Here is a 13,367-nt window from a genome sequence, read left to right as displayed (position 1 = left end):
GGCGGCACCCGGCACCGGCGGCGCTTTGTGCTCGAAGCAGAACACCTATGTGGCGAGGGGGTGCTTTAATGTATGTAGGCAACATAGGGTGGAGGCCAGACACACCTGAATTGTGTTAAAATTACTATATTCTCTTTGTCCTCGAGGCTCCCGGCCGCGGGACCGGGGCTGCCCGCGCCCCTCTGCAAGGCTGTCCTGGGGACCAGCCCCGGCCCCGGGAGGGCGAGCGGGCCCCCCCGCGCGGGGACACCCTCCGCGCCGCCGTCCCTCGAAGCCGTGCTCGGGGACTCAGTTTTTCCACGGCTCCCCCGTGTCCCCCCCCCCCCCCGCCCCCGGTTTGGGAAGCCGAGGGGAGGGAGGGGGCGGCGGGCCGAGCCCCTGCCCCCGGGCGCGCTGCCGCAGCGGCCGCCCGCCTCATGCCGCAGGAATGCGCGGAGGTATGCGCCAGTTTCCAGAAGTGGATCCCCTTCCTTGCTGGAGCAGAGCAGCGCATATATCACCCGGTGGCAGCAGTCCACCTTCCCTGCAGTTTCGTAACCGCTTACGAGGGTAAATTGAGAGCTGGGAACAGCCCTCTATTAAGTAGCAGATTGAGAAGAGGCTCTTCCCACTTGGAGAAGGCAAGTCTTCCCAGACGGACCCCTCGCATCGGAAGCTACAGTAATCGAGGCGCCTCCTCTACGCTCAGCTATTGCCGCTGCTTCTGCTCCTCCTTCGCCGCCGCTGCTACTTGCTGCTCCTTCCACAAGGTGCCCCCGGAGCTTCATCCTTTCTCCTCCTCCCTTTATCCAGGTCCGACGGCTGCGGCTGCTGCGGCAGGCACGGCCGGAGTCACCGCCGGAGAAGCTGCCCCGCCACCGACCCCCGCACCCTGCAGCCACCCCTGAAGGTCTGTGCCCGCGCAGGAGCGGGGATCCCCTGCCCTTCCCTCGGCCGACCCCCGTTGCCTGTCCGTACGCACCACGCACGCAGCCCCTTCTCATGCACTTTAGGCTGAGCTTAGCAGCGCTGGGCTGAAGGCTGACATAGGAAGCGGGAAAGAGCCCGTGTGTGCGTGTGTCTGTGTGTGCGTGTCGGGCATGTCAGAGCCGCCTCGCACGCCTGAGGCTGAAAGGGTGGAGGAGCGGCGCAGAGCGGAGCGTTCCGAGGTGCTGCCGGCTGTCAGGTCCCGGGGAAGGCACGGGGCAGCCCATCGGAGGGGCGGGGGGGGCACGGTCGACCGGGGAGGCGGCGGTGGCGGGGTACCGGCCGCGGTGGCGGGGTGCCGGCCGCGGTGGCGGGGTGCCGGCCGCGGTGGCTCTGTCCGGCCGGAGGCTCCAGGCAGGCACGCTACCGCTGCGGCTTTGGCAGGAGCTGTCGCTTCCCTCCCTTGTGTGTGCAGCTGCTGGGGATGCTTTCTCCTGTTTCCAGGTTTTCATGCCTTTGATAGGTAGTGGTTTCTTTCCTGTAGTGGTTTTTTTTTTTTTTCGTTTAAGTTGTTTTTTCTTCTTGAAAATGGTAAATGTCATGTACTGTTTGGAAATGCTTTGGCTAAGCTTTTGTAGGGTGAATTATTCTAAGATTGGATTGGCATTGGTGAAAGCCCGTTTTTTTAAAAGTGGTGTCTAAAGATCAGTGAGACTTTTAGTCCTGACTCAAAGTCTGCTTGTGTCCCTGCTGAGCCAGTGAGAGGACCTTTTCTCTGCCACCACCAGGCTTTCTTTCACACACCTAAGTTTGTGAGAAGGAAACAGTGTTTCTAGGTGGGCAAATGAATGCTTTGGCTGAGACGTTTTATTTCATGAAAGAAAAATGTCTATTAGGAATGGTAGACCTGCAGCAGTGATGAACTGCTCGATGCCTTTGCGAGATGATTAATTTCTGTTGCTCTTCAAAAGGATCAAAAGATGGCACTCCAAGCCCACACAAGATTTCCGGGACAAAAGTCCATTTGCATTGAGTTTAGGCAAGGCTTAAACTCACTGCAGAATGTGGTAGACGTGCTCAGGGACAGCCGTTTCCCACGCAGAGCAGCGATACGATTTTGGAGCTTTCCGGACAATTTAATGCTGACCTTGGTCTTTCTTGTGTTAGTGTCAGGGAGTTGTTACGGTCAGTATTACTCTTCTGTTTATCCGCTGGAGGTACCATTGGACTGAAACCATTGCTTAGTTTTTCTTCGAGCTCTCGGTATTTTCATGTGCAGTAAAGGCATGTGGCTAAGGAAAGTATATACAGCTGCCTGGCAGAAGCCTAAGTTCAGTGTCAGTAACTGGGAAATTCCTGGATCTCCGTAGCGTCAATCCACTAAATGTGCCTCGCTGGTTAGTTCTTTAGATGGCAGAAGTGTATTTTCCCCTCTGGCTGTTTCTGCGGGCTAATGATTTATGTACTTTTCTTTTGTTTTGCTCTTGGCACCTTCCCGATAAAATCTGTTGCCTAATTGCTTTTGGAATTCTCTTTCCTCCAGCCTAATTATGATATATGATGCATTTATTAATTTATTCAAACAAATTACCCCTTCCCTAATTCCTGAGCTAGAAAAACCCAAACTTTAGAAACACTTATATGCATATGTGATGAGGATATTAGCCTTTACTTAGAAATAATTTAGAAGCTTTGCTGGAGTAATTGGGAGTAACATGACGTGACCTAGAGCATGTAGCTATATGAAGGTATAGCTGCTTGCAACTGGGAACCACTAACTTGCCTAATCCCACCTATTTTGCTATTTGCAGTGATTGCGAGACTTTTTCGCCTGTCTGCTTTTTATAGTGTATTTTAAATCTATTTTCTCTTGGGACATGTAAATGAATTATCAGATGTTGAAACATCATGGCTAGACAGACGTGTCAGGTTTCGGTTGTGTTTTACACACACTTCTGTATAATCTATTTCAGACCTTCAAGAAATGAAGAATAGCACATTCGTAGGCAGGAAAACCTCAAAAAAAGTTTTATTACAGTTTCCAAACTGCCTTGAGACCACTAAAACACAGCTAACTAAGTGCTTCAACAGTTATGAAAAAGGAGCCGAATAAAATCCCCAGCTGAAAGAGACATTTAGTTGATCCAAGGCAGGAATGACCTCTGAATTAGCTATCATCACACTCGGCGATGAAGTCATGGAGCTCCCTCCTGGCTCCTGCCTGTGCAGAGGCATGGATCTTCACCGCGCTTCCCTGATCAAATTAACCCCAACTAGGTTAAAGCCGTGTGTGCTTACTGTGATTGGAAAGGGTTCAGCAACAAAAGGCACATTATTTCGAGACGAGACTCTCCAGTTAGTCATGCAGATCTGTCATTGTCTTGGGTGGCTTTCAAGTTTAGAGGTTTCAACCTGGTCCCGTGGGTGGGGACTGGGGATAAGGGAACAAAGTGAAAACCACGGTTCGTCTTTTTTATATTTCATGAATACACCCACGCAATCCTCTAATCCACGCATATCATTTCCTTCTCCTTTCTCCTTTTTTTTCCCCCCACCCCCATCACTGCAGATTCATTCATGTTGTTGTGATCTGAAAGGGCAGAAATGAAGACAGCGCTGTGCTCGGCAGTCGCTGCTCTGTGTGCGGCCGCCCTCCTCTCCTCCATCGAGGCTGAAGGTAACCTTCCCCTCCCCGTCCCCTCACCCCTGGTGCCCCGCTGACCAGCAAACCTCCCAACCAGCCTCGAGCTACCGGCTCTCTCCCTCTCCATTTTTGAGTGTAACTACTTCACCTTCTCTCTTTCTCTCCTTCAGAGAAACGCCTCTCCTTCCTTGCCCAGCTCCTTCTGTGCTCTGTTTCTCCCGGCTAGTCAGCCGGACTGTAGCTCCCTCTCTCTGTCTCTCTGGTGTGCTGTCCACACCGCCCCACAGACAGGACGTGGGCCGGCTGGCATGGCTGCCCGGGCGCAGCGCCCTGAGGAGCCGGCTGCCACTGCTGCGGCCCAGCTGGGGCCTGTGGTGCTGCCCTGCTGACTGACCAAGAACGGCTGGGCTCTGTGCTGTAGAGTCTCCTTTAGTTATGTTGAGAGAGGAAACGAAAAACCTACTGCCCAACAACCTGCAGCTTTGAAATAAAATGCTCCAACAGAGTCTGTCTCTCTGCGCCTGTGTGTTTTGTCTGGGCCCAACCCCTCGCCTTCACCCCACCGGCCTGCCGGTGCACCGGCCTCCCCTGCTCAGTGGGGCGACCCCCGGCTGAGCCATGGGGCGGCCAGACCCTCCCTCAGGGAAGCTTCAGCCTGCATGCTGGGTCTGACCTGGGGGACACCTCCAGGGAGATGCTGCCGCCGCCATGACATATGTCCTGGGCACCGCTGGGCCTGGGCCAGGCCTTGCATGTGGCGCCGTCACCCCCAAAGGGTTCTTTCTTTTCCTCCTCCTCCTCCTTGCAGGGCCCTAGTATGGTCTTGCTGGAGGCTGAGGTCCCTGTCAGCCTGTGCAGTGTCCTGCCTCCGGCTGCAGGGATGAAGATCTGAGGAGACCCATCACAGCCTCCACACTTGCCACAGTGCAGCTCAAAATGGCCTGGCCCTGGCGCATTTACCTCCCTGGTGGATTAACAGCTAGTGTGGGGGCAACCTCTGCTGTCGTCTTCTGTGTGAATTTACGTGGCTTTGGTCATATTAACAGTATTTCTGCCAGCAGTGACTGTCACGGGAAATAGAGATGCTGAGCGTCCTGCACTGAAATGACTTGATCTGACCTCTGGGACCTGACTCCATCATAGGGTGAACTGAGCTGCTGGGTGTGAACTCCCCCAGATTTATTGGAAAAAAACCAGAAGCCAGTGTCTGATAATTCAATTCTTTTCCCTTCCTTCTCTTTCTGTATTGAACTGAAACAAATTCTCTGATCGTGGCCTGCCACAAGTTCCTGTGTCTGGACCTGGTCACCTTGGCTGATGGTTACTAAAAGCACGGCGTGTCAGAGATGCCTCTGGGGTGTTTGCCCTCCCCCAGCAGCGGTGCTTACTTGGGGCACGCAGATGTAAAGTACACTGGCTTTCTGGAAAAAGATGACATTTCTGCCAGTAGTGCAACATCTGGTCACCCTAGGAGAGAATCAGTCTGCTGCCTCCCTCTCGCGTTGTGTTGTTGTTGGCTGAGGAACTGAAAAAGGTCATCTGAAGTCATTTCAGAGTTGCATTTGAAATGCAGGAGCCGCCATGCCAGAGACAGCAGAGAAAGTGTACAGTTTTGATGCAGCAAGGGAGTTGGATGTGTTTGTGTGTTCTTCCTCATCTTAGGAGGAAGCTCACTCAGAGCTGGAGTAATGTTGCTGTTGTCTTGCACCACTGATTACATGCATGGAGTAGGTTTTTTTTAAATACAAGTGAAGGTGGTTTTTTTAGCTTTAGTGTGGGCTAAACCAATCATAGTTTGAGTACTGTTAATGAAAGCTACAAAAATGTATTTGGAGAAGCACACAGTTATTTTACAACAGTAAAACTAGACACATTGCCAGACAAGCTGGCCAAGCTTGTTTAGATCTCACGTTGATGGATGCACCATTGTTAAGCAAAAGCCTGATCTTGTGAGTTGTAGAGAGCTCCTGGACAGGACTGATATTACTCTGCATTCACAATGTGTATTAAATAAAATGCATATTTTACAGTGATCAGATTTCTAGGAGAAACTTTTCCTAGCTCCAGAGTCTTGAAGTAAGAGCAGAAAAGTGTCTTGAGTAGGAAGTGCAGTGAGAAATAGCGGTGCTGAAAATGGAGTGAGAAATAGTGGTGCTGAAAATGGAAGTTCAAAGCTAGGAGTATCTTAGGACTTGTTCTGATGGGAACTGCTTCCATAGAGCTTTATGCAGTGTGGTTTTTGTTTGTACTGTACTGGACATTCTTCTGCACTGATGTAATTTTGTGCTTCAATTTTGCATCAACTTGTAAATTGCTTGTTGGATCTTACTTGAGTTCTAGTGTCATTACAACTTAAATCCTGCTGCTGAACTGACTTCCTCCTGTGAACAGGAGGATAAGGGAGAGGGCCATTTGATGTGGTTGAGATTGTTGATATGGGGTGGGAAGATGGAGTGAAAGCAGAAGGAAGGAAAAGCTTAGTTCTATTTTTCTGCCTTCCTTCAGCTTTCACTTTCCCACCTCCCCTGGGAGTAGATCTGGTGTTTATCCGATACTGCTGTCCACAAATTCCTAAATCCTCCAGGATGAAACTGGTTCTTCATCAGCATCACAGCTGCTCTGTGAGTCCTTCGTGAGACCTGTACTCTCTTGCTGTTGGCAAGACAGTCAGTTGCACTAATGGTGTTAGAGCTTTTCTACAGAGATTCAGCAACACAGGGGTTTCTAGTCGGATGTTCACTGTAGCAGTAGAGGAGGTAAAACCAACATACAGTCTAAATGCATTCATGGCATTTCGCTGGGGAAGTTGTTTGTTTACCCTGGACAAAGAAGCAAATCTGTTTTCATGCTCAGCATTTTTTCTTCTTTCTTTTACAGTGAAATTCTTCATGTCTTATTTTGCAATCTTTCTGACATCTCTCAGCTTACACTTCCTGTGCGTGATGCTATATTTTATGCTCTGTTTAAGTTATTTCTTGCCTTTTTAGTCAAGCAATACCCCTGTGTGCTTGTGTCAAGATTTCTTTCTGTCAGTATTTTTCCTTCTGTGATTATAAAGAGCCATGGGGAAATCTATGTCCTTTTGCTAGATAAGAATTTTTTTCATTATTTTAGTCAGAGCTAAGACAAGTAGATTAGTATGTGAATGACCTGTTAGTTATAATCTGAAGGTAATGCTATGATGATGTCATGGCTTGTGTAGTGTGTTGTGTTTCCTAATACAGAGGGATTTTTCAAAGGCACAGGAAAGGAATGAGGAAATCATGGGTTCTGTGTGACCTCACTGAGCATGTGGAGGTGTTGACTTTTCAGTATTTCAGGAACTAGTTCAGACCTAGAAAAGTCTGTTTTCTAGGCTGGAGGTGGGAAGGAGGGGATCACTGAATCAAGCTTGCAACCTTTGTGTAGTGCAGAAAAAGTTTTGTCAGGTGAAAAATATGTTTCCGGGACATGTAATACAGTAAGTAACAAATAATTGTAGCACAGCAGTTACAGAGGATTAGAAAATTGCTAATGTAGTAAAGCTTTTGTTGAGTACATTAGTTTTCATTGAATAGTTTAGAGATGATCTGGGATAGCTGAAACTTTTAAAGTTAACCACCTATTCAGCTTTGGAACTGGTTGGTAGGACCATTATGTTATTACCTTTTGACGTCTGATTTTTATCTTTTGAGAAACCAACTGTTGATTTCCAAGTTCCTAAAGAGCGAACCGTGTAGATTGACATGTGGAATTTGTATATACTGCCTGTATAACTCTCTGTTTTTTCCTACTGCTAATTAGAAGCAAAGCGTACCTGTGCGTGTATGTACATACACACACACGCACATACGTATATATGCACAAACACACGTAAAATTTGGTAAATACTCATGCATGGAGTGTGTGTATATATATGCAATTGTTTAGTTACATACATCTTTATATGTATAGGTATATACATTTAAATGATTTTTTTTCAAAATACACTTATGAGCTCTATGTCTTGTATTTTGAAGAAATTTCATATATGTGTATAAAATAAAAATATGCAAACATGCAGGCAGCAATGTTTCTGTGTTGGGATTGGCAATGACTATCTTACAAGGCTGAGAAGCTGCTCTTTACTGCATTGCTAGGCTGTAGCTCATTCTTTCTCCCATTCACATTGGCGACATTGACTTCAAAGGAGCTTGACTGGGGTTGCGATCTAGTTAGTTGCCTCAAATCCATGCCATATATGAAGAAAATAGTAAATAAGGAATTTTGGCCTCTTCCAGCCTCAGCAGGGCTTGTCTCAGTGAGAGCAAGGCTGGGCTTATTTTTCAGCTTCCGTGGCCTGTATGTTATTTTAGCATGGGCTAATGTTATTTCTTGTGCTAACTATAGTCTTTTCTAGTGATGATATTACAGATTTTGTTTCACATAGGGATTGTGGATGGCAGCTACTTCCAAGTTATATTGCTTTTAAGTCTTGTTCTAGATTTAAATTGCTTGATATTCTGGTTATATTTTAATTCTGTGTTGTTAAGATACTCATTGGGATCATCTAGCAGTCACATTGTGTTATGTAAAAAGCTGTAGACTTTTGTATATTAGGTTTCTATTACCTGTTATAAACTAGTGTAAGACATACATAGCATGAGAAAGATACCTTGCTTTATATTTTTTGTTTCAGAAAATATACTGTTATTATACATGTATATAACACAAGGAGTGGAAATGAATTAAGTATATTATGTATAATTTTTCTTTCTTTTGTGGTGCATAAGATAGGATATCTGACTGAGGAAGTTATCCTATTATAGTTCTAAGAGTGGTGGAAATTAACACTGTGTAAACATTATTGTCATACAGTAAGTTATTTTTTTACTAGGCTGGAAACCTGTAGAGGAGCAATACATTTCTGTGCATCAACAGTGAATCATTGTATTAAGGCAATGCTATAATATCGTCACATGTTACAATCATGATCATGTACCTCCACAAGTCAGTGAGAGGTTTGGCATAGATTTTGATGGTCACAGGGACATACCAATCAGCAGTGTCACTACACTGTAAGCATATGTGCAACTTCACTTACGCTAGTAGCCCGACATCAAGTCTCCTTGCTTGAGTAAAGCTGTGCTTACTCGTAAACCTTTGTGAGAGGAATTTTAAAGTTTGTCCCTGTAATGGGACAAACTCCCACCACAACCAGGGGCATTTTGTTCCTAGAACTCTAATCTGATTCCATATTGCAGCTCTGTTATTTTTCCAGTGGTGAATTAGCTTCTGGAAGAGGAATTTTAATAAGGTGGAGTAACAGTTGCCCTGTTTGACTATTGCAATAATGTTTTTGTCATCTAAACATTTTGCTGTACTTCAGATTGACTTACTGCTCTCAGTCATACGACCGTGTCTTCACCCCACAGATGGTTTCACATGGGTGAAATCTGACCTGTGTGAAGGTCCATGAATGTTTTGGAGGTTCTGTTTGAGTATCAAAAGCTCACAGGCCATCCGGAAGACATTTTGACGACACTGGATCCAGACTGGCTTTTCTTCACTCAGGCGAGGTTCCTTTTTGGATTTCAGTGGGAGGAGTATTCGATGCTTGAGTTTGATAAGCCAGCCACAGGTTGAGAATTAATGGATTTAAAGTGCAGCAACAAAGAGTGGGATTAGATGTTGGGAATAACTTTACAATGATAAAGGGAGTGAGGCATTGAAGTAACTTCTGTGGGAAGCTGGCAGTCTTGCCAACAGTGGAGGTCTTTAAGAATGATCTGAGCAAACATGTCATGAATGACATGGGGTGGCTGATCATGTCTTGGCCATGAGATGGACAAGGGGACTTTCTGAGGTCCCCTGCAACACTGTTGTTCTAAAGGGCTGTGGACACTTGGATGAACAGATACGTCACTTATGTGTTGATGTACTATTCTTGTTACCTGCCAAGATCTACATCTGAATTTTCATAAAACGGATTAAAATCCTTTAAAATGTTAAAGACTTTTCCTCACAGTCAGTTTTTTCAGTTTATCTGGAATCCGGTCAGTTGGATATCAACAAGTTGGGCTGCTGCTGTCCTTCAGCAGTTAAAGCCTAAAGTCTCTGCTGCAACATGCCAATTTACTTGCAAGGTTGGTGGCGCTATTTTTTCCATGTACTGAATTTTTTTAAAAAGCATGCTCAGGTCAGTTGTCTCTGCCTTTGCATTAAATTTGTCCTGAGCCATTGCTACTGAAATGATATTTTATAATGATATTCTTATCACTTAAATGTATTTTACTATTAACACGTGTTGCATGATTTTGATACTAAGTAACTACCTTGCTGTCTCTAGCATTGTGATATTCATAAACCGAATGATGAATAAACTGTGCATGCAGGTTAATGGTCTAATCTCACTGCCTGTGTATGGACAACAGGAAAAATAACATTGACTTCAGTACTAGCGTATCTATTGTATCAGTATTACAAAGCCATATTATCCTATGGTTGGAAATGACAGTAAATTAAAGGGGGAAAAAAAAAACCCTACACAATTGGTTGCCAGTTTCTTTGAGCTCAGTATTACTTTCTGCAATTGGACAGTATCTTTTCATAAGTACACATTCTAGCATTTATTTATCTGCTCTTTAAATCACACTCAAAACCAAAACAAAATCTGACATATGATGGAGATCTTCCATGAAACAGAGAAGATCTGTCTGTTAAAAATGCCTGCAAAACAGTCTCACAGTAGTTAAGGAAAGTATGGCTGAATCTAATCTTACTTTGTAGAACTATTTAAACAATAATATATAATACACCTACCATGCACTGACAGTGAGTCAGTAAAATACTGCATGAATAAGCATGACAATTTTACAAAGAGAATATCATTATAAAATATTTATGAAACGTCTTTGTGTAATGAACCTTGTACATGGAGGCTTTTGTCCATCGTGGGAAGCTAGAAAAATAATAATCAACATTTCATTTACATATGCATGATGCTGCAAAATAGCGTATGTAAACTATTTCTTTCTGTACTGTTCAGTTACTTCTGTCATCAGCTCCTACAAGTTTTATTTGCAGTCATTTGTTCAGATCACTGGTGCCCTCTTTGCTGTTTTCTATAAATTCTGTAAAATAAATGTCCATAAATATACTTTGATGTTGTCTTTTCATAATTAACCATTGTGTTGTTTGAAACCATACTGGCATTTTATGCTAAAATGCCACTACTAGTATGGGTACACCTGCTGCAAAGGGAACATGAAAGCAATAGTTTACACCTTTGAAATTGTACAGCAATCTGGTGTAAACAGGTAGAATCTTATTTTTGTGCACTTTCGCATCAGCTCAAATATTTCAGCAAATTGCGACCATTACTAACCCCATTGATTATCCCCTTTAGTTCCTGAGTCCTTTGCAGCCATATGCAAAGTATGCCACTAGGAACAAAGGGCTGGAGCTCTCCATATTTTGAAATAAAATGATACATCAGTATGTCATTATTACTGATATACATTTTATATGTATATTCATATCCAGACCCTAGATAAATTGTTTTACTGAACATTAAATGCCAAATCTTTTTTTTTTCTCTGCCAAGTTTCTAGATTCAGTGAAATTGATAAGAAATATGACTATGCAGAGACTATATTAAGAAGGCGATCAATTCTTTGATGTCTAATTCTGAAGAGTACTGTGTTCTCAATGTCCTAAATGATCTCATGATATTGTAAGCAGGTTGTGATTTGGCATGCTTGTACGGATTGCACCCAGCATGTAAAAAAATTTCCTTTAATTGTTATGTGAAATGTTTGCATATGTGGTGATTATCTGTGAACTCATTGTACATGTATCCAAATGTGTTTTCTATTGTGCTTGATTTTGCTGGCCATTCTTGAATGTCTTGGCAACTCAAGAAACATATGTTCTGTGCTGTCCTCTGTAATGCATATACTCTTTGATGTTCTGTCATATTTTGTCAGCTTTTATTTTACTCTTTTTCCAACAACATATCTTTATATTTGTTGGAAACAAATTTATGCAAAGACAATTTTAGTAAGCTTTGCTCAAAATTATTTTATTTATTCATTTGCCAAAGCTTGTTCATCTTTTAAACATCCACCTGGTATAAATCTTTTGCAGTTAATCCACCGACAGACTTGAATTTTACAATTATAGATGAACATAATGTTCAAATGTCATGGAAAAGGCCACCAGATGCAATAGTGGGTTACAGGATAACTGTGGTTCCAACAAATGGTGAGTTCTGTACAATTTTGTTATGCCATGAATTTTTTTGAAAACTTCGGTTTATTTTTACTTATATCTAACTTAGGTATGAAAGTAGGTATTAACATCTTCCTGAAGTTTGTGATCGAGACTGGGTAGCAGCAAAGGGCATACAGGAAGAAGCAGTGATTGTTCCAAGTTAGAGTTTTCGTACCATAGTGTTTACCCTTTGGGGACTGCAAATAGTAAGTTTTGGATGTCTTTTCTGTGCAAGGAGCAAAAGGAAGGTAGAATCATCACTCTGCTCCTCTTCTATGCTTTTTACCTTAAAGTTAGGGAATTGTATTGTACTTCATTCAAGTACTTCTCCCAGGGGAAATACCGCATGTGTCAGGTAATGACACAGTGATGTCATATAACTTCCTGACAATGGCTAAGACACCCATTATTCTATTTCACTTTGAGAAATAATCAGCGTAAAAGTGATATTGAATCAGAACTGGACCATTATTTGTTAGATGATAGTACATTTTGTATGTGCAGTCTAAGTTTCAAATTTCCTGGAATTTATTAAACACTTCAGTAATTTTGTTGACTATTGAAAACAGGTTAGTTTGAAGTTTCATGTTTCAAAATTCATACTTCAGGAAAAAAGAAAGTGTATCATTCTAAAATTATCATTGGATTTTAGATAGATTATTCTCTATTGCATTTTCTTTTTATGATCAACTTGTCATTGATATTACTGGATTTAAAGGCAGCATTAACTGTTTTATATATTTATTGCAGATGGGCCTACTAAAGAATTTACTCTTTCACCTAGCACTACCCAAACTGTCTTATCAGATCTTATACCTGATATAGAGTATGTTGTATCAATAGCTTCATATGATGAAAGAGAGGAGAGTTTACCTGTTTTTGGCCAACTGACAAGTAAGTACCTGTAATACAATTAGAAAATGAAGTAAGATAACTGAGTGGTCATTCACAGGACTTGGCTTTGTTCCAGTTCCTCAACAAAATTACCACATACCTAAACTCTGTTCAGATGTAGCTGTCTGAACAGCCTTTTTCCATGAAGCATAATTCCCAGTAGAAGCAGAGATGATAATTTGCAAGGGATAAGAGGAGACTAACATGGATATATTGCGTCTGACAACCCCTATAGAATTCTCTGCAGGAGGCTACTAGTTCTTTTGAACTAAACCTACTTCCTATAAACTGCATCTGCTGAAGTCAAGGAGAAGACTTTCGTTGACCTCAGTAACAAATGAATCTGACCTCCTTCTTGTGTGTGGGGAAAAAAAAAAGAAGCTGACTACCTTCATCAAACAATAAAATGTGACACAATATATCTATATGCATAATAAAATACAGAATTTAATTTTTTATAATTTATATGTAATAATTAAAACATAAAATAAATTTAATTAAATAAAAATGTTAAGGGCAGCAGACTTTCTTCTATGACACATTTTGTCAAGTATCTCAGGCTTCCCAAACAACCATAGGAAAATTACTTATGATGAGTTCCCCTTTGTGGTAGAGAGGCGAAATAATAGTATTTCATCCAGGGATGTTGCAGTTAATTTTCAGGAAATTACTATACAAGATGTACAAATAC

At 43.0% G+C, this 13,367-nt stretch overlaps 1 protein-coding gene across 4 annotated transcripts in view; it reads left to right on the top strand.

Annotated features, from left to right (window-relative positions):
• Nucleotides 1-745: 745 nt before the first annotated feature.
• COL12A1 (collagen type XII alpha 1 chain) overlaps nucleotides 746-13,367 on the top strand; it is a 105,486-nt gene continuing 92,864 nt past the window's right edge. For 3 of the 4 annotated variants that reach the window (XM_075747517.1, XM_075747519.1, XM_075747518.1), the window contains exons 1-4: nucleotides 746-883; nucleotides 3,471-3,583; nucleotides 11,657-11,773; nucleotides 12,533-12,676. In XM_075747517.1, coding sequence (XP_075603632.1) covers nucleotides 3,511-3,583; nucleotides 11,657-11,773; nucleotides 12,533-12,676 — 334 coding nt within the window. In that variant the 5' untranslated portion in view covers nucleotides 746-883; nucleotides 3,471-3,510. The remainder of the gene's footprint in view (nucleotides 884-3,470; nucleotides 3,584-11,656; nucleotides 11,774-12,532; nucleotides 12,677-13,367) is intronic. The other variant, XM_075747520.1, reaches the window with a different exon arrangement.

This window comes from Balearica regulorum, chromosome 3 (genome assembly GCF_011004875.1).
Source record: "Balearica regulorum gibbericeps isolate bBalReg1 chromosome 3, bBalReg1.pri, whole genome shotgun sequence".
NCBI lineage: Eukaryota > Metazoa > Chordata > Aves > Gruiformes > Gruidae > Balearica > Balearica regulorum.
This window is presented reverse-complemented; position numbering and strand designations above follow the sequence as displayed.